Below are 23,989 nucleotides of genomic sequence, written 5' to 3' on the forward strand. Positions count from 1 at the left end.
AATGTGATAAGAGCCAATGTTGGGGCCACTGGTGTGACATTATTTAAGGTTTCACTAACAGAAACAACTGTTGACCACTGTCCACCCCAACCCATGGCCACTGTCCACCCCACCGATGGCCACTGTCCACCCCACACTATGCCTACTAAGCTACAGAGCTAGTTCCACTTATATGAAGAATTAACACCCCGTCTACACATACTGCTACCTTCAATAGCACCAGAGAATGTAATCACTTCAGAAACGGGTTCTCTTTGGAAATCCTGCCCTCTGGTGTCCATTAGTGGGAACTCATATAACTGAGCTCTGGATTTTACGTAGGAAGAGTAAGAGGACAGTGGCCATTGGTGGGATGGAGGGTGGCCACCAGTGGGGTGACAGTGGCCATTGGTTGGGTGGCCAGTGATCATGTGTGTGGTGGACAGTGGCCATCAGTGGGGTAGACAGTGGCCATCAGTGGGGTGGACAGTGGACATCTGTGGGAAGGTCAGTGCGCATTAGTGGGGTGGACAGTGGATATGTGTTGGGGTCAACAGTGGCCATGTGTGGGGTGGACTTTGGCAATCGGTGAAGTGGACAGCGGCCATTTGTGGGGTCAACAGTGGCCACGGGATGGGATGGACAGTGGCCATGGGTGTGGTGGACAGTGACCATCAGTGAGAGGACAGTGGTCACTTGTGGGGTGGACATTGGCCATTGGTGAAGTGGACAGTGGCCATGGGATGGGGTGGACAGTGGTCATCTGTGGGGTGGACAGTGCACATGACTTGGGGTGCACAGTGACCATTGGTGGTGTGGACAGTGACCATGGGCTGGGGTGGGCCGTGGCCATCGGTGAGGTTGGCAGTGGCCATCCGTGGGGTGGACAGTGCTGTTGCAGATGTGCTGTGCAGTCTGTGAAATTAACAATAAGCTAAAATCAAGCCTACATATACCACAGTTAATACAACATGCATATGGGAACGAGGGGATAATCTTAATGCTCACTTAAAGGAGAGACACAGTGCTTATGTGCTCACAGGGTGCTACTGTTTGAAGGTATGGCATGGTTGAGGTATGGTTCTTTCCCAAGAAGCTCACATTGAGGTTTGGGCCAGTGGGCAGTGTGTTAGGCATTGAATAGGGATGAATGCTTTTCTGTGAGTGAGCTGTCACTCTGGAGATGGGCTTCTGTGACATGGTTGTTAGCAAGCTTGGCAACTCCTCCCCCACCCACCCACCTCTCAGACCTCTACACAAGTGTCTCTGGTTTACGGCCACAGGGTTTTCACCAGAAGTGGAGTGGATTCTGTTGATATGCTCTTGGATGTTTGGAGCTGGAGGCCACATTTTTTTTCTCTTTGTAAAGAATCCAGCCTCTGGTACTTTGTGGTAGCAACACAGCACACACTGAGAGGTGATCTGGAATTCAGTGGTCCTTGCTTCAAGTGTTCAAAGTGAGCTTCAACTACCTTCTCCATCCATCTCAAAGGACATCTCAAGGACACAGAGGTCACAGTGGTCACCAGCCTCCACTGGGGAAGGTAAGATGCCAATAGCAGGGACCACTTGAAGACTTCCTCCAGGGTTTCTCTGGAAGCTCCCTGCTCTGTGTGTGTGTGTGTGTGTGTGTGTGTGTGTGTGTGTGTGTGTGTGTGTGTGTGTGTGTGTATTAGATGGACAGGAAACAGTCGGACATTTCTGCTTGTGGAAGACCGCCTCCAGAATTCAAAGGCAACCCAAGGGGGTTTTTGCCTTTCTTAGTGGCAGGGGACACACCATTTACTCACAATTCACAATTGGCTGCCCTTTGGAATTTCCTGGATTGAGAATATTCACATCTGGGGCTCATCCCAAAGATTCCTGTCGTTCCGCTGGCCTCTTGTAGGACGTAGGCACTGAGAGTTTCCAAAGCTTCCGGCATCACTCTAAGTCTGGGAAGCTTGGAAATGATTGCTGGCGGAACAATTTGCTCTGTGTGTGTGGTTTTTATTTTGACATTGTTTTGGTTTGGGTTTTGTATTCTTGTTGTCTGGGATTTGTTAAATTTCTTAAGCTTTTATGATAATCATTTTCTTATAAATCCCATTTGGAAAAATTTGGTTAAATTTTGATTTCTGTTCCATTTTCTGCTGAATTAAATTTGTTTTAGCATATTTACTTGTGTGGTGGTCCCTTGTAGTGGACATGGACAACGTGAGGGAATCAGTTCTCTTGTTTTACCATGTGGGTCCCAGTCACTAAACTCAGGTCCTCAGACTCAGTAGCAAGCACCCTTACTGACTGAGCCATCTTGCTGGCCAATTCCAATCTATCAAAGCCGTGTATAATGCTAAACTTTTTAAAACTGATTTATTCATTTTTGTATATGAGTGCTGTATTTGCATGTGTGCCTACCCGACAGAGAGGACATCAGACCCCATAATCGATATAGTTGCAAGATACCATGTTGCTGCTGGGATTGAATTCAGGAACTCTGGAAGAACAGCCAGTGTTCTTAACCACTGAGCCATCTCTCCAGCCCCAGGCTAGACGCCTTAATAATGATCTTTTAGGTCAGATATTTTCTTCAGATATTTTCTCAATTATCTCCCTCTTTTTCGTGTAAGATAATTAGCACTGACATTTTATTTGATCTTATTGGCTCAACTGACAATTTTATTCAGTAATTTTTTTTTTGAGACTGGTCTTCTTTATAGCACAGCCTGGCCTTAACCTCACTCTGCAGTCCAGGATAGTCAAGAACTCATGACAATCCTCTGTCTCAGCCACCCACGTGCTAGGAGTATATACACGCACCACTGTGCCTGGCTCAAATGTGTGTTCTGATGTTCTAGAATGTCAATTGTTTTTGGAACTCTGTTGCTTGGCTAAGAACTCCTACGGCTCCTTCCCTTTGTCAGTGTTTTCTAGTAACTCTGTGCAAGTCCTTGCTTCTCTCCTCTAACTTCTTGTGTGCAGGTTTTCTGGGTGAAGCAACACAGTGACTCAAAGGGTCATAGGCAGTGTATCTGTCAATGTTTGATAAGAATGGCACCCTTAGGCTCATATGTTTGGCTGCTTGGTCATCAGGGAGTGGCACTACTTGAGAAGGATCAGAAGGTGTGGCCTAGTTGGAGGAAGTGTGTCACTGGGGGGTTGGGGGAGGGTGTGCTTTGTGGTTCCCGCTGCCTGCGGATCAGAATGTGGCTCTCAGCTATGTCTCCAGCACTGTGTCTGCACCTCCACCACATTGCCTGTCATGACGACAATGTAAGCAAACCTCACTGAAAAGCTTTCATTCGTAAGAGTTGCCTTGATCATGGTGCCTCTCCAAGCAATAGAATACTAAGACGTGGTTTCCTAGAAGACGGCAACCAATGGATTGCACACACACACACACACACACAATTCTATCAGTTCTGCTCCATTAGAGAAACTGAACACTGCTCCCAGTAGTGGAGTAGTTAGTTTTACCTTAGGGGTAATCAACAACTGTCTCATTAGACTTAAGCCCTGCTCAGTAGCAGGGAGTTCAGTTGGTTATTCCTGCTGACTCCAGAGGCAGGCACAGGCTTCCTGGGGCGGACTTCCTTTGTAAACTTTGAAAACCCTCAAGGCAGGAAAGTGGCCAGGCCCTGGCCTGAGGAGCTTCATCAGCTAGGTCCCTCCCCCAGATCCCTCCCCCAGGCCCCTCCCCCAGGCCTGTCTGTCTAAGGAGCCCAGCCTCTGTAACTGTCACAAAGGTGGTCTCCAGACCCTCGAGAGGACCCTCCCCCGGTATGCTAATTTTACATGAAAAGTCTGAACCAAAGAGCCAACCGTCAACAGGAAAACCCATCAGATCCTTGAGCTTCCCAACCAGTCCCAATGAGTTCAGTTGGTGGGACTTGAAATCCCATCAATCCATACCCTGGAAATCTCTGCCCTAGAAAGCTCCACTCCTTAAGACATCCTATATAAAGGCCATGTTTGATCAGTTGCATGCTGACATCTTTCAGGAACAGTCAGTGATCCTGGATTCATCCCTCCTCCCCCTGGACTCATCCCTCCTCCCCCTGGATTCGCACCTCCAATAAAATCTCTTTTTATGAGATTTGCTGCCTGGTGTGACACAGAATGGAGTCAGTGGACTTTACGTATATATGTACGTGTTTGTTTATTGAGAGAAGAGGTTAGTGTGGAGGGAGATTTAGAAGGAGTTCAAGGGGGTGGAAATAACGTAAACACAGCAGTCATGTATAAAATTCTCAAATAAATACATTTAAATAAAGAGAGTCAAAATCTGGAGAGCCGTCGCTGACTCTGGTGCCTGCCCATGGATCCTGGTCCCCTACCTGTGCTGCCTTGTCTGGCTTAGGTGGGGAGGATGTGCCTAGTCCTGCAGGGACTTGATGTGCCAGGGTGGGTTCTCAGGGGAGAAGGTAGGGGAAGTGGGGGGCGGGGCTGGGTGAGGAGGGCACTGGGAGGAGGGGGCCTCCAATCAGGAAGTAAAGTGAATAAATCAATTATTAATGGGGGAAAAATCTAGTCTTCTGGTTATGAAATAAACTCCAGCATGTGATTAAGATCACAGCCACCTGATTTATATAGGGACTCAGATGACATCATCATCCACGAAAGGCTGGAATAATAATTCATGAAAGTGTGAAGTGACAACAAGCCTACACACTGGACTCGCTTTCAAGCATTCACACCGCCTTCTCCAAGTACTAGACCGGGCATGTTAAGAGTCAGTGATGAAATTTCCTTTATTACTGTAGAAGTCTTTGGAGTCTAAGTTGGAAAGTCTCAGTATTTGAGACTCCAGGAGGACTTTGAGGTAAGAGATTAGGGAGTTGTTAAGTGTCAGGGGAATAGAGCCCAGTGAGGACTCTGAGGAGAGTTCAGACCCACACAGTAATGTAGGGTTGCTCTTCTGCAGGTTTCAGGGGTCCTATGGCGTGGATGATGAGTTCCCTATAATATGTAAGTGTAGTCATGGTGACTTCTGGGTGAAAAGAGGAGGGAAAAGAGCCAGCCATTGGTTAATGTGGACCCGTCATTCTGTATACACCACCATTGACCCTGATAGCTGATGCCGCCCGCTAAACTTCTCTTGATGAAGATTACAGACTCGCAGTCACGGGATTTCTGTTATTTCATTTACAGAAGCTGAGAGAGTAGGAAGAGGAGGAGGCTGCTGCAGGAGGACTTGGCCCAGGTCGCCCTCAGCCCAAACCTCATATAGGTACGTATTTTCACCACTAGCTCTTTTGACTCATACCCACCATGTGCCTGAAGTCGAGAAGTAGAAGTTTAGCTTCCAAGGAGCCACAGAGCCTTACCTGCTAGTCAGTGTCGATAAGATGAAGTCACGGGGAAACGGGGTTTCCCACAGTTTAGTCTGTATACACGGGGTTTTTCACAGGATACACGGGTTCTCTCTCGGCTCAGTCTGTGCGCACGGGGTTTCCCACAGTTAACTCTGTTTACACGGGGGTTTCCTTCAGCTCACGGTGTGCACGGGGTTTCCTACAGCTTATTCTTATTCACGAGTTTTCTCGCGGCTCATTCTGGAGACACTTACTCAATTTTCATCTTTTTCTTTTTCCTCCAGGAAAAGAATGAGATACAAAGTATTAATCCTGTTGCTGTTGGTGTTAATGTCTCTCTATGCCCAGTATAGAGAATACCCTTTCAGGTAACTGTGAAAACTTAATACTATCTTCTTGGTAAGAACCTAGCGAGTCAGAAAGTTAACAGGAGTGACCCTTAAGGAAATCAGCCCAAGGTGCAGATCTAAACATTATACCCATGCATTGCTCCATAAATAGATTCTTCTGTCCCAATGCTTTGTTTCTAATGATATCAAAGATTTAAAAAAAAAATCCTATAGATAGCCAGGTGTGAAGGCACGTGCCTTTCATCCCAGCACTTGGAAGGCAGAGGCAGGCAGATCTCTGAGGCCAGTGGGTTCTATGCAGCTAGGTCCAGGCAGCACAGTCAGGGCTACACAGAGAATCCCTGTGTCCGTTGGGGTTAGGGAGGGCTTTAAGGGAAGGAGTGTGAAACTACCACTTACTGTGGCCGCAACAATGTTCATAAAAATATATTAAAAGACAAACTGTTAATCGGAAACAGGAGGCATCCTCTTTCCCATCGGCAACTTCCAGAACAAAATGTATTCACTCCATAAATGTGAAACAACAGAAAGACTTCCTTGCTACTTAACAGGTTTCTACTCATGATGCTAATTAATCTCATTTATTTGACCCTGAGAATTACTAGGCAGTGGACATACTGTTTCCTAACGATGTGGCAAAGGGTGGGGGAGTTTTAGCTTGGTGGTAAAACACTGCCCAGGATGAACAAGACCCTGAGTTCATTCTCCAGGATGGCAAGGAATAAATGTTCATATTGTTCATAAAAGGGGATTTTTATGGTCTTCATCATGTTTGCTGTGTTATCTGAGCAATCGATGATACTTCCAACAGTGTGTTTTGCAACAGTGTATTGGGTTAACAAGAGAGCTAGACGGTTTACATTTCAAATTAATACAGTGCTTTTCTATTTCCCCTAAGTTTAAAGAAACTGCAGATGACATATCAGTGCTGGTAAGTTTTTATTTACAAGGATGGTATGACTGTCTTTTGTAGACAGAGTTGGTTGAAGGGCTTGCAGTATGCAGTATCCATACTGCATCCATCCCTGCGGTCAGACTAAACGAGACAAACAGATCTTGGCGATAACTAAAATCGGAGTGCCAGGAATCAAAGGGAAAACAGATGGGCAGTCAGCCATATTTGACAGAGGGCTGGGAAGTAGCTAAGAGAAACATACTAACAGGAGACAGAGCTTGGCCTTACAAACCTTTCCTCCTTGTAAGCTCTGGGCAAGCACACAGGTACAAGACTTGGTTGAGGACTATCAGAAGCCACACCCAGAACATCTCCTCAACTTGTCTGCCTAAACATGAACAAAACAAGGAGGACACCAATACACATGGCCAAGTGAATGGCGGGGGAAGGAGGACCCGCAAGGCCTCGACTCTACAAAGAGCCACACACAACTAGGAAATGCTGAGCACGGGGGAAGTAGTCACCCCTAGGGAAGAGCACACCAATGGTTTTCTGAGAACATACATACAAGGCCATGAATTTGGAAGACAGCAAGAAAGGGCGCGTATGGGAAGATTGGAAGGAAGGAAGGGAAAAGGGAAAACGCTATAATTATCATATAGTCTCAAAAATAAAAGAAATGATAATAAAAGACTCTGAGGAGATTGCAGTGGCCACACAGTCGTGGATTCTGAGAGGGCTGTCATTGGAGCCCACGGTGGTGAGCAGAAGCTTTACTTCCTGATGCCTCCTGGGTTCAGGCGCTGGATCTCATGATGATTCTGTGACTTATAGCATCCTGAGAGGACCAGGTCTACCTGGGCTGAGTATGAAAGCAGTATGTTCAAAGGGAGTGGATTTCGTGCACAGGGGTGCTTGCTTGTGACACCAGAACTCAGGACGGAGGCACAAAGATGAGGAGTTTGGGGCTATTTAGCTCCACAGTGGGTTGAAGGCCCACCAGGGATGTAACTGTGGCTAACACAGAGCAGAAACTCTCAGCTGCCCGTATGAAACAGAACCCTTCTCCTGGCAAAGATTCAAGGATTCAAACGTTCAAAGATCCAAACATCCAAGGAATCCCATTGCAGCAGAAGGTGAAAGAGGGAATGGGCTAATGTATTTTTTGGAAGTTTTATTTATTTATTTTCTGATACAGGGTTTCTCTGTGTAGCCCTGGCTGTCCTGGAGCTCACTCTGTAGAGCAGGCTGGCATCAAACTCAGAGATGCGCCTGCCTCTGCTCCCTAATATGCACCATGCATATACTGTCCCACTCTCCAACAATAATAATTCCTTCTATTCACATTAATTCTCCGAGCACTAGAGTTCTTTAACCTATCACTACACAGCATTCACAGGCAATGTCAGCTAGAGTTTGAGTTGTACATTATAGCTTGGTCACACCTTTGAGATAGCCTATGGCACAACACAGCTGCATGCCTGCTTAGTCCCTCCACCAACTCCACTCAAGACTAACTCTCCACGGTGCCCTTATATCAGGGCTACCATTAGAATGTGTAGCAGAGAGGAAAAAGAATGAGTGCGGAGAAATCACTGGACTCTCAACGCCTGCAGCTTTGAGTAGGATCACACAAGATCTTTGTACCTCAGTGTCCTCACCTAGTGAAATGGGGATGAGAATTATGATAACAGTGATACTATCTGTCTTCACATGTGTAAAATAGGAAGTAAATTCAACAGTGATTCGGAAAGTTGTAGGCTTATATTTCTCAAAACCTAGTTTAATAAGGATATGTAAATGCTTTAACCTTCCTTCTAGCCCACCGCCCATCAGAGGTAGGGGAAATGAAAGATGAATAGGTCAAAAGAGGATGTGGACCTGATTTTTGGTCAGGATAGCAGCAGTTCAGTTCCCACACATCAGCATTGGTAGCTTGATCCACTCCCAACCACTGTTCACAAATCAGAAATGGCAGTTCCATCCAGAAGAAACCTCGAGGCCCTGCCAATCGGCCGGAGTCTGCAGAAGCTGCAGAAGCAGCCAGAACACCACCATAAGTTCTTTAGTGCATTTCTCTCTATGAAGTCACAACAAACGGTGATCAGTGAGGAAGGCAAGGTGATCTAATGCCTTGGCGAAGCATTGGCAAAGCCCAACGAAACCCGGCAAAGAGTGGCAAGGTGAACCAATACCATGCAACAGGATATCTGTTGGGTTCTACTGATACCCTTGCCAAACATCACGTGTTCTCTCCAGCATCCACTCTAGCAAAACACCACATGCCCTTTTCCCAGGTAGCTTCCAGAAAAACACCAGGTATCTGTTCTCAGCAAAGCATCCTCCCACGTGTCTGCCTCAGTTATAAGACAGTTTCCAGAAAAACATCACATGACACAACTCTCCAAAGAAACCGGAACTTTCCACTTAAGAAAGCATTTAAAAAAGAATGAGCTAGGGCTGGAGAGATGGCTCAGTGGTTAAGAGCACCGATTGCTCTTCCAGGGGTCCTGAGTTCAAATCCCAGCAACCACATGGTGGCTCACAACCATCTGTAATGGGATCCGATGGGTGTGTCAGAAGACAGTGACAGTGTACTTATATATAATAAATAAATAAATCTTAAAAAAAAAGAATGAGCTATTAGTAGCAGAACTCTAACCTTATCCAGCAAATCTAGGAGATAGTTTACTTAGGAAAGGGTAACTCAAGTGACATCTGAAAGCCACACTCAACTTAGCGGGTTCAAGTTGCAGTATGATTAAGGAATCTTGAGAAAGACCAATCAACTAGAAAACTACCATAGGTGTCCAGTAAGAGATGCGACTGGAACGGTATAAAAGGTGGGTCATGGGAAATGTGGGCCATATGGAGTGTGGACGTGATCACCGTGAAACGGAAGGAGGACATGGGGAGCTCAGGGCTTCAGGAGCACGGTAAGAGAGGCCAAGCAGAAATCTAGAGAATGACTGGAAAGGGGCAGAGGGAGCAGCCTGCTAATTCTGGAAGATGGCATATGGCCAGTCATTGTATTCTCCTCTCCACGTTTACTTCCTGTGAGATTAGTCTTCATCCTACACAGACTTTCAAGTCTTCTGAGTTGGGGCTATAACGCAAGGTGGAATGCTTATTTAGCAAGCATGAGGCCATGGGACCACTCCTCCGCCCTGGAACAACATAGACAGACAGACAGACAGATAACATACACAGAGAATGAGGCCAACTAGGAAGCCATCCCAATGGCCCAGAAAGAGATAATGAAGGCTTGAAGATGCTGGTGGCAGGGGGTGGAGTCAGGCGATAGACTTGAAAGAGATTTTGGACGTAAACCCCCTAGGATTTAACACTGGACTTCCAGGGCCCCTCGGAGGGTATGCCTTGGCAGTGCACATACGTTCAATGGGATGCAAGCTAAATGGGACACTTCACTAAAAGTGGAGGTGTCTAAACACTCAAGACCTCCAGAACGAGTGGAATAGTCAAGGTTAAGTTCCTGGAGAAGTCCGAGTCACATGTAAAAAACCCTGAAGCCACGGGAGAGTGCCAAAAAAAAAAAAAAAAAAAAAAAAGCCATGTGGAGAAACCGAATGTCTCAGAGAACCCTCATAAAAAGGTCTCAGATGAGGACTCCTCAGCAAATAAGATATTTAATGCTCATCTAGCAAAGGAAATAAGATCTCTTTTTCACAGTTAAAACAAACAACAACAACAGAGGTAGAGTGAAGCTGAGGCAGCCAGATTTCTGCGAGTTCAAGGCCGGCCAGAGCTGTATAGTCAGACTCTGTCTCGAACAAAAGGAACAAAACACTGAACAATCTAGAGTAAATTTGGAAGTGGGATGACAGGAAGTTGAGAGAGCTATACATTCTCTCTGAACTAGATGACCGCAAGAGAATAACGGAAAGCCACTGAGGGCCGCTGGGTGGTTCTAGGCTGCTGGAGGGCAGGGTTTCGGGCTGCTGGGAGGCAGGGTCCCCAGTGCCATTGCTATTGGCGCTCATCAGGAGTGCTCGCTGTGAATTTTGTATCTTATATCTTTCGTTTAGGTCTCTGAAAAACCAACCAGAACTACAGCTCTCAGACTGGTTTAACGCCACGTAAGAGTGCCCGTCTTGCATCTGTAGGTTAATTCACGAGTGTTGACAGACGGACGGCATCAGTGCCACTGCTGGGAGTGGGTGAGCCTGGTACCAAGGAGGCCAGCAGAGGGCGCTGCGTCTCCTGGAACTGGGGTTACAGATGACAGCGAGCCACCGAAGCGGGTGCTGGGAACCGGACTGGAGTTCTCTGTCACAGCATCGAGTGCTCTTCACCACTGAGCGTCGTCTCAGTCCAAACCTTGAGAGATCTTGCTGTTTAAAACTTGATCTACGGGGTTGGGGATTTGGCCCAGGGGGAGAGCGCTTGCCTAGGAAGCCCAAGGCCCTGGGTTCGGTCCCCAGCCCCAAAAAAAAAAAAAAAAAGAAAAAAAAAACCAACTTGATCTACAACTGTGGCATCAACTGAAATAGACACATCTGCTATTGTATATATGAAACAGACGGACAGACAGACAGACACACACACACATATATGTAAAGTAATATGGTCGTTAATCCTGCTTCCTAAGCTTGTAAGCAGTCTGTCTTTTTAAAAAGATTCAAATTTTACATCGAAAGTGAAAACTAACATGTAAAAAATGTTCTGAGTTGATTTTCCCTAACTTGCCAGCATGTTCTATCCTTCCAGTGTACACAAGCTTAGGGAGTCAGAATTCTGTCACTCAAAACAAAATTGTTAAAAAATAATAGCCTGTTTCAGGCCCAATATGTTTCTAATTATATTGTGATCGTCGTTTTGAACACAGATAATTAGACGTGTCCAAGCACCTTGCGTTCCAAGCCCCTCCAGTAGTTATTTGGATTAAGCTCACCAGGAAATTCCATTCTGAGTGGGAAGGTAGGACTAAACCAGAGGAAGGTTTCATCCCAGGGAAAAAGACTTAGACACAGTTCTGATCCTGAGCACAGGGATAAATCTGCACACGGGCATTCCCTGGCCTTCCTTTTATGTTTTCTATGTAACTGTAAGTGTATACTTATGTCATGGTCTGACTGGCTGCCTCCTTCATACACACACACACACACACACACACGTGTGTATGTGTATGTATATGTATACATATGTTATATTTATGTAGTTATGGAATTCAATTTGCATACATATATGCAACAACAATTAACAAAAAGAGGCCATGATTTTGAAAAAAAGTAAGGAGAGGAATATGGAAACATATAGAGGGGAGAAAAATACTGAAGTCATTATATTATATTATTATCTCAAAATGAAAAAAAAACCTTTTGTATTTTATACATATATACATATTTATGTGTATTTTCTCATATATATTGGGAAAGGATATAATACAATAATATATTATATAACATATATAATATAAATATAATATAATATAAATCTCTCAGAGAAACCCTCATAAAAAAGCCACTGAGGGCTGCTGGGTGGTTCCAGGCTGCTGGGGGGGAGAGAACAATACAATACAATTGTATTATATTATATGATACAATACTATATATTATATTATATAATGCATATATACATTTATGAGTTACATATACTCTATACTATATGCTGTATACATTTTATATTACCATTTCCTAATACATATGGAGTTATATATGTATAATTTTAAATTATATGGCATATGTTGGGATGTGTGGTTGTACACATGAATGGAGTGACCTATTACAGAAGTAATGAAGTGACCTATTAGAGTAGTCCTGGGAAGTAAACTGTGATTCTCTGCAAGGGCAGCATACACTCTTAATAGCTGGACCATCTCTTTAGTCCTTTTCTGTCTGTCTGTTTGTCTGTCTATCTATCTATCTATCTATCTATCTATCTATCTATCTATCTATTTTCTTGAGACCTAGTGTCAATCTATACCCCATGCTGACCTTGACCTCACAGATGCCTCCCGTTCCTGATGACTGATACGTCCATTTCTGATATGATGCTTCCCTAGTTTATCAGAACAGCCAAGACTTTGGGTCAGATATAATGAGACGCTGTTTTCAGATACAAGACATCAGGCACTATTAGTGTCCCTTCGTCCCTTCTGAGGTCTTACTTTAAAATTCTGTCTTTCTTACAAATACAGAATGGACTCTACACGCATGGGCCTGAGAGCTACTAACTGGTCAGCCCCGATTGTGTGGACTGGCACTTACAATGAATTAGTCTTGGCAAATTATTATGAAAAGCATCCGGTTGCCGTGGGGTTGATCGTGTTTGCGGTGGGAAGGTAGGTGACGTCAAATGTCTTTTAAATTCAGGCTTTGTGTTGTAGAAAATAGGAGACAGTCTACTGATTCTACTTGGTAATTATTCTCTCCAAGCCAATTCTTGCCAATTGACTGTCGGAGGAAAAAAATCAAAATAAGGTACTGCATTATACGCAGCAGGATTCTCACATGCTACATTCTCTGACCGTTAATCATAATGTTTTAAAAGGGGCATATGAAAACCGTCCAGTGATTTTAAGCGAAAGCAAACCTATGCCGAATCCCTAATCAAAGAGGAAACCAAAGCCATTAAAGTCAACTGTTTAAAAAGGAAAAGAAACGCAACAAAATGTTTCCATTTAAAGGTAGAAGGGTGCAGACACTGGGCTGACCTACTGTATTCAGAAATGTTATAGACAATAAATATTGACGGAGAGAGAGAGAGAGAGGGAGGGAAGGAGGGAGGGAGAGAGAGAGAGACAGAGACAGAGACAGAGACAGACAGAGACAGAGAAACAGAGAAATCGAGGAGTTCAGTGAAATTGGGACATATTACAAATCAAACATGAAACTTGTCAGGTACAAAATGTGAACCATCACATTGTGAGGACATCAAGTTGGGTATAAGTGTGCACTCTGCAGACCTCAGACTCTGTCCTCAGGTCGAAGCAGGCAGTGGAGTGCAGGGGCAGCGGCTGAGGGCCGCTCCACACTGTCTGAGCTGCTCAGGAGAGATGGGCTGATTCTTGGCGTCTCTGTTCAAGGTTAGCAGACCTTTCAGCAACACTGTGGCTTAGTGACACCTCTCTCTTTCCTCATCCAGCCACTTTCTAGTGTACACAGTTAATATTACAAACGCACATTAGAGAAGTCCACTCAACAAACTCCTTTCTCTGTGTGTGGAATATTCTTTGTGGTTGACCCTATTTAGATCACAAGAGTTGAAGTAAAAAAACTGAAATTGAACCAAACGCCATATAGGAATGAAATCTTCAAAAATCAATTTTGGGGTAAAATAAGGAAAACTCGTAAATATGTGAACATTGAATTGAGCAACACAATTTTTTAGCTTAGTGTGCAAAACCCTGGGTTTCATTTTGACATTTTTGTACAGTACATCATCGTCACACCATGACCTCTTTATTCCAGTTTGCCATCCTACTCCGCCATATTCTAATTCTGCACATGAAATGAAACTGCATTTGTCTTCTCCATTACCCTCTCCCGTCTTCCTCTCTCTACTCCCGTTAGCCCCTTTCCTCCTTCAGATCTTCCCACGAGGGCACCACCCTCCTTCCTTTCATCTGAATGGCAGGCTCTTAAATATCCAGGAGGTCAGGACCGGAGATGGAGTCAATTCGTAGAGCTTAAGAACCCGGAGCACATAAGGCTGTAGGTGACCTCCAGCACCTCCAGAACAGGTCACGGTGGGTCACAGCTGTAATCCCAATACATGAGATGTGGAGGCAGAAAGACTGGGAGTTCAAGGTCATCTTTTGCTAAACAGCACATTTGAGGCCAGCCCGGGATACATGTGATTCTCTCAGGAAAAAAATAAAAAGTGAGGCGTTTCCTTCTTCTCAGAAGTCCCTTGGGCTTGAACTCCAGAGCCACACATGGCAGACATAACAACATGCACACATACATACCACACATACACACATACATGCCACACATGTTCACATACATACTACATTTGCACACATACATGCCACAGGTGCACAGTAGCTAGCACATATGCACACATGCACAAGCACATGCCATCCATGTGCACTTACACAGCACACATGTACACATACATATCACACATGTACACACACGTATTACACATACATGTAGATAGGAATACGTAGCCTAACCTTCATTTCGAGGAGCTGGATAGAGAAAACAATGTAAGACAAGCTAAAATCAATAAATATTGGAGTGACAATAAATAAAACCAAATTAAAACCCAACTTAGCCCTTTACAAAAGGTCAATATAGTTGACAAGCCCTGAAAGCAGATTAGGAGATAGCCTGATAAATACATGGCAAAGACTCTTCAGAACCGCCAGTAGCAGGAATCTCAGAGAAACTGATGCAGACCGAAGGAGACCAAGCGGCCCTCAAGAGGAAACCCATCCATCATGTGTCCCAGACTGAATCATGGTAACTGAAGTGGCACTTATGAGATAAAACTGGGGAAATCGGAATGCAATCCGTAGTTTAGCCGATAGAATATCACACCTGATGATTTCCTCATTTTGGCCAAAGCGCGATGACCACAGAGAATTTGGAGAGTACCTGGACGACACATGGACTGGGAGCCCTCTGGCATACGGGAGAGTTTCCTGTAAATTTAATAACATTCAAAAATAGAAAGTTTGACTTTATCGAAAAACACCTGTTCTATGTCGTGCAAAGAGAGAAGACACACGTACGAGGTGTGTTTGGGGCGAAGTGTCAACAGCTGGAGGTGTAAATGACAAAACCTGTTTGGTTGCTGGTTTTGCTCTTGAGGGCAGAGAAGTTATTATGAGGCAATGATGCCAAGAAACATACTGGCAGAGATCTCAGGAAGACGGGGCAAATGTCATGTGTATGTCGCCTAAATACTGTCTCTAAGCATGTGGTTCCCCCTCCAGTGTGGAGTTACTAATGGGACTGTGTGAGTACACCTTCTTCTTCATTCGTTTATACCACGTCAGGGTTTTAAATGATTGATTAACTGGACCCTTTAAAAATGTCCCTCACCACCTCATATGTAAAACTCCACGCAAGCAGGTAATGGTAATGATAAGGCAGCTAGACGATGTTAGAGGGCGTTTTCATGAGGGAGGAAGATTTCTAAAACAGGCCACAAAGGACCCAGTGCCAGTTTCTACGCCGACTGTATGCACAGCTGACTATGCACAGAAACGCACAGCGGCAGAAGCCTGTAGAGAGCCCTCTTTCCTCCTAGGTTGCCTGGGGCAACCCTGAACTCTGGCTTTCACGTTGTGCAAGGCTCAAAATGAAGCTCCTTACCTCACTAATGTTCATTCCTTCTCCCAAAGAGCCCCTCTTTCCATTTCATGATCTGTAGACCCTGCTAAGGAAGAGAGTACACACTTTCGGTTCCTCCCGGACTGCTCAAAGAGAATAGCGGATATCCGGGTGCTTAGCTCTGGTTCTGGATAAGCCATGTCCAGGTGATTGAGATGTACGCGTTCCACCAGAACTGAACGATGAAACTTAACAACTTCTTGTCGATTTTTTTTTGCAGCTACATTTGGTACTACTTAGGTCGCTTTCTGGAATCTGCTAATATGTTTTTCATGGTCAACCAGAAGGTCATCATTTATGTCATGCTGGACGACTTTTCCTCTATGCCATGGATCGATCTGAGTCGGCATCGGACACTAAAGATTTTCAGAGTTAAGCAGGAGAGGAGGTGGCAAGACATCAGCATGATGCGTATGAAGATCATCAGTGAGCACATCGCCGACCACATACAGTACGAGGTCGACTACGTCTTCTGCATGGACGTGGATCAGATATTCAAAGCCAACTATGGTCTGGAGACTCTGGGGGACTCTGTAGCACAGCTACATACCTATTGGTACAAGGAAAGCCCAAACAAAGTACCTTATGAGAGAAATGAAGCGTCAGAAGCGTACATAGCCGTGGGGGAGGGGGACTTTTATTACCACGCTGCTGTCTTTGGAGGCACAACCACTCAGGTTCTCAAGATTACCCAGGACTGTGCCCGAGCCATTATGAAAGATAAGAAAAATAATATCGAAGCAGTTTGGCATGACGAAAGCCATTTAAACAAGTATTTCTTTCTCCACAGACCCACTAAACTCTTGTCACCAGAGTACTGCTGGGATTTAGGTCAGAATAAGACTCCTGACATTAAGAGTGTTAAGCTCATTTGGAATTATAAGAATTATAATCTTCTTAGGAGGCACCTGTAATCTCACAGACCTTCCTTCGCATTTCTGAACGAGGAGTATCAATTTTGTTGGAAAATTAGCACCTGGCATATTCCGACAATAAAAAAAAAAATCCATTACCAAGTGCCAAGCCCAGCAACAGAACTTATCTTCAGCTCCCATTCACTCTGAGTGACATAATAAGGGGTGTATTGGCCACAGAGAGTGGACTGAAATGACGTAATAAGGGGCACAGGGTCCCAGAGAGTCCAAGGGACTCTCTGATGACAAGCAGATGGACAGGTGATAACTTCACATGTGTGTCAATGTTGCAAGTACCAGTGTGTTAGTTCAGGATGTGATGAAATGGATCCTGGAACTAGAAAAGGAAACTAAGTATCCCAGATGACCATAATAGAGGCTGTTGTAGCTGCTTCCTCCAGATGGTGCTTAGCCATTGCTATCTCGAATCAGAGAAGCTGTAGTCACTTTTGAGACCCTCACAAAACGGGGCCCATTCACATTCCCTCACGGGCAGAGGGAAGGGCTTGTGAGATTCATGAGGCTCCTCCCTGCCTCCCTGAAGATACATAAATGGTTAATGATTGCCGAAGAGAAAAGAAACTTTCCGTTAGTGTGACTAGACCATACCTTGTCCAGGCTTCCATACGTAACAGCAACACACTCTTTGATTCACTAAGATAGACTGGAATAGACTCGAGTGTTTGGTCTGTTGACGCCCACCTTATCTGGGATGAATATCTACAGACTTCCTGGGAAAAATCGTGTAACGCTCGGTGAGTCTTGCGTGGCTTCTGTTACGTTGGCTAATACATGCAGCTAAGGTTGAGCCATCTGAGAGGGCAGTGTCTTCAGGGACTGTTCTCAGATATCTATGGCCATCCTCCACATAGCACCTGGCATGATGTATGCCTCCTTGCTACAGTGTAACTCTGTAGCCCCTGCTATAGACAATAAGACCCGGGATTGAGGCAGAGGGGGAGATGACGGGATTCCAGAATGGACATCTTTATGTGCTGTGAAATGCCATGGTTTCTTGATGAATGGAGTGTGCCATGAGAATATGGGGATGCCCCCCCAAAGTGGCCAGGGAGCTAAAGACTATACTGAGATCCCCGAAAATGGCACAGATGAGGTGAGAGTGTAGGCAGGCTACGGCATCAGTTACATGGTCTTGGCTGGGTGACAAGACAGGTGACAGAGGCCGAGCTGTTTGCATAAGGGAGAGGTTCCAATAGGAAAAGGACATGAAGAGGCTGCTCTGCCTTAGCCTCTGGTGTTGCGTTTAATAATAAAAAGGATGCCCATCCCAGGCTATTGCCGGCTACTCTCTGACTGCAATGGTCTCTCTGCCTCCCTGGACATCCCTGGACCGCCCATCTTGCAGTTTGCTGTCACAGATCCCTGTAAACCGGAAAAATCAAAACTCTAGAGGCTTGTGAGTTATCAGTCAAATTTATATCAGTAAATTCTCAACCCACCAAACGTCCACGCAATGAACTCAGCCAATTGATAAGCTGCCCACTTAGATTGGACAAATTGTCCTATAATAATCTATCCTGTATATGATTTTCATAGCTACCTGTGGCTATTTAAAGCCACGTGGATCTGGGTCGTCCTTCTCTTCCTCCATCTTCCTTCCTTCCCCTCCCTCCTAGCTCTCCCGCCTCTCAAAAACTCTCAGTCCGCCCTCCTTTTCTACTGTCCGATCACAGGCCTCACCTGCTTACAGGCAGCAATCTACACTCTGGTGTTTCAGTAAACACAGAGGGGGGGCGGGGCAGGAAGGAGAGGTGAGAGAAGATACCTCATATGTCCCTTCTTTAGTTTTAAATTTTTATTGTTTATTTAGTGTGCGGTGGTGGTGGTTTGTGTATGTGTGTATGAGAGGGAGGGACACACACACACACATACACACACATACACACACACACAGAGAGAGAGAGATACACACAGAGAGAGAGAGAGAGAGAGAGAGAGAGAGGAGAATGGGATGCAGTGTATGTGCATATAAAAGTATATGAAATCCAGGATTAAACTCAGGTCATCAGGCTTGGGTGACAACCATCTTTATCCACTGGGCTTCCCCAACACCCTATGTCTAACTTTTAATACAGTGGAAGGGAATATCCAGGACTCAGTTTTAATAAAATATTAGGATCTATGTATTCAGAATGGACTAAGGACATCTGGGCATGTAAAACAAGGTTAAGATTACAAAGGTGGTGACACGATTGCGGATTTAAATGTAATAACAAAGAAACTGAAGTTGTGCTGGTCCATGGGGTTAGAAGGCACAGAGGGTTAAAATCCAGAGCCGCCATGTGGTAACTCATTGTTCCAAAGCTTCCCAGTGCAAGCCACATAGCCACTGCCCTTCAGCTTTGAGTCTCTATTTAGGCTCTCCAGTGCAGTTAGACTGAGCTTTTAAACTGCCAGCCTATCTTTGTTTACTTTCTTTTTTCTTTCTTTTTTTTTTTTTTTTGTTATAAATACACGTGTTTTTTGTTGGGTCACAGGGCATAGGCGGTGCTGTACAGAACTGGTATAGGCGTGGGGCTGAACGCCACAGAGATAGACACAGAGACTGAGTCCACCCAGCAGGGCAGGCCAGGCAGCATTCTGGGGCCTGTAACACTTGGTTGGTGGGCAAGAGTCATCTGGGAGTCTGGTCCAGGACTGGTGGTCCCCAGACAGCTTGGAAGCTCCTTGGTCCAATCCGATTGAGGTCTCGGGTGGTGTTACAGTGGCACCTGGATTCAGTTTATGTCATTCAGGGCCTTTGGGGTGAACTCGGGCAGCACAAAGGCTGCGCGGTGCATGTCTGAGTTATAGTACTTCAGCTGCATCTGCTCCACCTGGGCCTGTGTCAACTGCTGCACGGGCTCCCGGAAGTTGGTGCTCGGGTTTTTTCTTCACAGCATGAAGCCAATCTGGCCACTGGGATAGGTGGGAATGGTACAGTAGACATAGCTCACCACAGGGAAGAGAGACTTGCAGAAGTGCCTCATCTCCTTGATGAGGTCCAGGTGCAGCCACTGGCACTCGTCCTGGCAATGGAGGATGCCATCTTCTTTGAGGGCTGTCTTCATGAGCTGGTAATAGGATTCCTTGAAGAGGCTCTCAGCAGGGCCCATGGGGTCTGAGGAGTCGGTGATGATGATGTCGAAGGCATCTTGGTTCTGTTTCATGAACTCAAAGCCATCGCCCACGTGGAGAGTCCGCTTTGAGCTGGAGTAGCCAACGGCCATGCCAGACAGGAACTTCTTAGAGACTTCAATGACATCCTCATCGATCTCGCACTGGACCACAGACCCCACAGAGGGATGCTTCACCACTTCCTATAGGATGCCCCCATTTCCACCCCCGATGATCACCACCTTCCGCGGGTTGGGGTGGCTGCAGAGCGGCAGGTTGGCTATCATCTCCAGGTAGGAGAACTTGTCCCTCTCGGTACACTGGATGACGCCATCCAGAACCAGCACGTTGCCGTAGGTTTTACTGCGGAAGACGAGGATGTCTTGGTACCGCGAGCGCCGCTGGTGCAGCAGCTGCTCCACTTGCAGCGACAGGGCCTGGCCAGGCCACAGGCTACAGGTCTCTCGGAACCAACCTTCACGGATGGCGGCGGAGCCAGGCTCCATGGCGGGCGGGCGGCGCGCGTCGCGGGCCCTGGACTGCAGGCCCCAGCACAACGGGCTTGTTTACTTAAAGGATAGAATTTTTATGTATATGGTCATTTTGCGCCATGTGCATGCAGTGCCCACATAGGCCAGAAGAGGGCGCTGGATCCTTTGGAACTGAAATTCGGTTATCAGCCACCATGTCTTCCAGGGCCTCTGGAAAACCAGCAACTGCTCTTAACTGTTGAGCCGTCTCTCCCCCTGATCCTTCCTTCCTTTATGCTATGTATTTCACTAAATAAGATAATACAGTGACGAGAGCAGTGCTTGGAACATGCAAAATATCGCATGAGGAGTGGCCATTACCTCATCATTATTGTGGGTTTTTACAGTGAAAGCTATCTCTGTCTGTCTGTCTCCCCAACCCCTCCCCACCCCCACTCCGTAGCCAGAATAACCTGCAACTCACTTTTGTTGCCCAGGCTTGCCTTAAATTATCGAGACAATTCTCCTGCCTCAGCCTTGCAAATGCTGGTGTTACAGGGGTGAGCCACCACGTCTAGATTCTTACTGATAATTTAATCAGCTGTTTTCTGCCGTATTCTACAGGATGGTAGATATTTCAGAATATTCTATTTCCGAATGCTAACATAATGCTTGTATATTTCAGTCACATCTAGATATAAACAAGACGTGACAAGCAATTTTATCTCCACGTCTCCCATAACTCCCTTTCTGTCACCAAAGCCTCAGTGTGTCAGGGCACCGGAATAGCTCTCGTTCAGTTAAACAGAGAAGAATTTATGAATAGGTAAACTTGAAAGGATTCAATTATCGATTATCAATAATCTAGCAGAGTCAGGAGAAAATTTTCGGTCCTCCTTCACAGCCAGTGCTAGTCAGGGACAAGCAACCTGTGCCGTACGCTTACATGTTGATCAAGAACAATGGAGGGTGTAGCACCAGGAATCCTTCTAGTCGGCATGAGGGAGGTATACGAACACTAGAGAATCGGATACACACTCACATCCTAACCCCGTGTGGCACCACAGCTATCACACCCTCAGACCACTTTTGCCCAGAGACCCGCTGTTGCCCATCCACTGGCATTGACCTGTGCTTGCCGCTAGCACGACCAGTGACTCCCGTTTACAGACTCAGCCCCTTGCAGTGCAGATGCACACGTCTGCTGGAGTACATGAGCTGGATCCTTAGCAGAGCAGAGACACTGAGCTGTAATGTCTTAGCCATTAGTTAGGGTTTCTATCGCTAGGACAGACAGCATGGCCAAACACAGCTTGGCGAGGAGAGGGTTTGCGTCAGCTTACAGTTCCACAGCACGGTCCATCAGAGGGAAGTCAGAGTGTGAACTCAAGGTGGGAACCTGGAGGTAGGAGCTGAACACAGGCCATGGAGGATGCTGCGTGCTAGCGTGCTGTCTGTGGACTGCTCAGCCTGCTTTCTCACACCACTCAGAACCACCAGCCCAGGGGAGCCTCCCACAGTGGGCTGGGCCCTTCCGTACCAACCATCCATCAAGGAACTGCCCCACAGGCTCTCCCAGGGGTCAGCTCAGTTAGGGCATTTCCTCAGTTGAGGATCCATCTTTCCAGATGATGCTCACTCAGATCCTAACCCTAACAAGCTGGGTAAAGTTGACACAGAACCAGCCAGCACTCCAAGCATGGCAGCTCATACCCTGTCATCTCAGAACTCGAGAGGAGGATTCTCATGAGTTCAAGGGTAGCCTGAGCCACTGTGTGAGGCCGAGTCTCACAAACAAACAAACAAACAAACAAACCCTAGAAAGATGCATTACATCTAATGGACATGTTATAAAAACCAGAATATGAGCAAGTGACACTTATGGGCTTTCATGTTTTGTCTATTTTATGTGCATGAGTGTTTGCTGGCATGTATGTATGTGCACCATGTGTAGACATTGCCAATGGAGGCCAGCAGAGGGTGTCCCCTTGGTCATGGTGTCTCTTCTTAGCATTAGGAAAGTCACTAATGAGAACGACTCCGACATCACAAGTCTAACACTGTGACACAACATTGCAATCTTACCTCAGGGCACGGTGCTTTGATCGTCATGAACTCAGAATACTCAAACCTGATGTATGTTGTGGTGGTCTGATCGAGAGTGTTCCTCTTAGGCTCACGGATTTGAATGCTTGGTTACCAGAGAGTGACACTATTTGAAAAGATTGAGAAGTGTGGCCTGGGTGAAGGAACCGTGTCAGCGGGGTGGGTTTTGTTTGAGGTTTCAGAAGTCCAAGCCAAATCCAGAATCGCTTCCCGCTGTCTCCAGATGCAGGGGTAGAACTCTCAGCTCCTTCTCTAGCACCATGTTTGCCTGTGTGCCACCATGCTTCCTGCTGTGAGGATAATGCACTAAATCTCTGAAACTATAACCAACGCCAATAAAATGTGTTCCTTTGTAAGAGTTGCTGTGGTCATGGCATCTCTTCACAGCAGTAGAACAGTGACTAGGACAGAAGTTGGTACCAGGAAGTGGGGCGTTGCTGTGACAGCCTGACCATGCTGCTTGTTGGTAAAGTGTGGACTTTCAGACTTTGGATTAGGAAAGCAGTTGAATGAATTAAGTGAGGTTTAATAGGACATCCTAGTAGGAGCATGGAAGACAGTGCTGAGGGCAATTTGGACTGTGGGGCCCACGATCATCAAGTTTCAGAGAGGAAGGATATTAGTAAGTGGCCTGGAGATTGTTCTTGTGATATTTTGGCAAAGAATGTGGCTGGTTTTTGTCCTTGTCCAAAAAGTCTGCCTGAGGCTAAATTAAGGAGTTTTAGATTAATGGCCCTGGCAGAGGAGATTTCAAGATAGCCTAGTGTTGACTGTGTCACCTGGTGATTAGTGGTCACTCCTGCAGGTCTACACTGAGAAGAAGCAAGTGCGGCAGGGAGAAATACAGAACTTGCAGCTTGAGAGAAAATGATGCCAGGAAGTGTAATGGAGCTTACAGCTAAGTCCAGAGTTCAAGATTATTTTTTAAAAAAAATGCTTAAAGAACAGCCTGATACTAAATGGAAAAAAGGGAGTGGTGGCCTCAGGGCAGGACCTCACCTTCATCCAGCTTAGCTTCCACTTTGTCTAGGGGCCCCGTGGTTCTGACTTTAGTGTCAAAGACAGGAGAGATGAGCTGTGGGTTCTCCCTCCCTGGTTAAGAAAAAGTGCTGAGGTCAAGGATGTATCAGGGGTTTCCCTGCATGGCGGCCCAGAAACCCCAGTGTGTGAAGCTGTGAAGGTGAAGCCTAGATTCCACTGGAGACCCCAAAGTGTTAGAGAGGCCAGAGCCATGTGACACCTGCCAAGGAGAGCTGCACAGGAGGTGCAGAACCAACCCAAGAGAGAAGTGTGTTGCAGTCAACAAAGCAGAAGGAAGTTGGAGGTCTGAAAACTGCTTTGGCATCTGACATGGAGATGCGGGGTTTGGAGTTTGCCCAGCTGGGTTTTGGTTTTGTTTGGTCCAGTATATCGTCACCATGCTCCCTGATCCCTGGAGAAGTATGCGACCTGCTTTTTAATTTTGATTTTAGAGAGGGTTTGCATTTAAGAGATTGCCATGAGTCTCAGAAGAGACTTTGGACATTGGACTTTTAAACAGTGTTGAGATTGTTGGAGAC

At 45.9% G+C, this 23,989-nt stretch overlaps 1 protein-coding gene and 1 pseudogene across 1 annotated transcript; one reads left to right on the plus strand and one right to left on the minus strand.

Moving 5' to 3' along the window:
• The first annotated feature begins 5,564 nt into the window (after positions 1–5,564).
• LOC116900033 (N-acetyllactosaminide alpha-1,3-galactosyltransferase-like) lies at positions 5,565–16,737 on the plus strand. The gene is made up of 5 exons (XM_032901829.1): positions 5,565–5,641; positions 6,522–6,554; positions 10,565–10,615; positions 12,676–12,819; positions 16,044–16,737. Exons 1-5 carry the CDS (start codon positions 5,565–5,567, stop codon positions 16,735–16,737), a joined length of 999 nt encoding a protein of 332 aa, XP_032757720.1.
• Positions 16,738–19,200: 2,463 nt separating this feature from the next.
• LOC116899989 lies at positions 19,201–20,360 on the minus strand (annotated as a pseudogene).
• Positions 20,361–23,989: the final 3,629 nt, after the last annotated feature.

The sequence above is a fragment of the Rattus rattus genome, chromosome 5 (genome assembly GCF_011064425.1).
Source record: "Rattus rattus isolate New Zealand chromosome 5, Rrattus_CSIRO_v1, whole genome shotgun sequence".
NCBI lineage: Eukaryota > Metazoa > Chordata > Mammalia > Rodentia > Muridae > Rattus > Rattus rattus.

Excerpts from the sequence above, each read along its gene's own strand:
- LOC116900033 (XM_032901829.1), top strand. The coding sequence starts at position 5,565 with ATGAGATACAAAGTATTAATCCTGTTGCTGTTGGTGTTAATGTCTCTC. Across the intron at positions 5,642-6,521 it reads TATAGAGAATACCCTTTCAG|TTTAAAGAAACTGCAGATGA; the intron begins GTAACTGTGAAA and ends ATTTCCCCTAAG. Across the intron at positions 12,820-16,043 it reads ATCGTGTTTGCGGTGGGAAG|CTACATTTGGTACTACTTAG; the intron begins GTAGGTGACGTC and ends TTTTTTTTGCAG.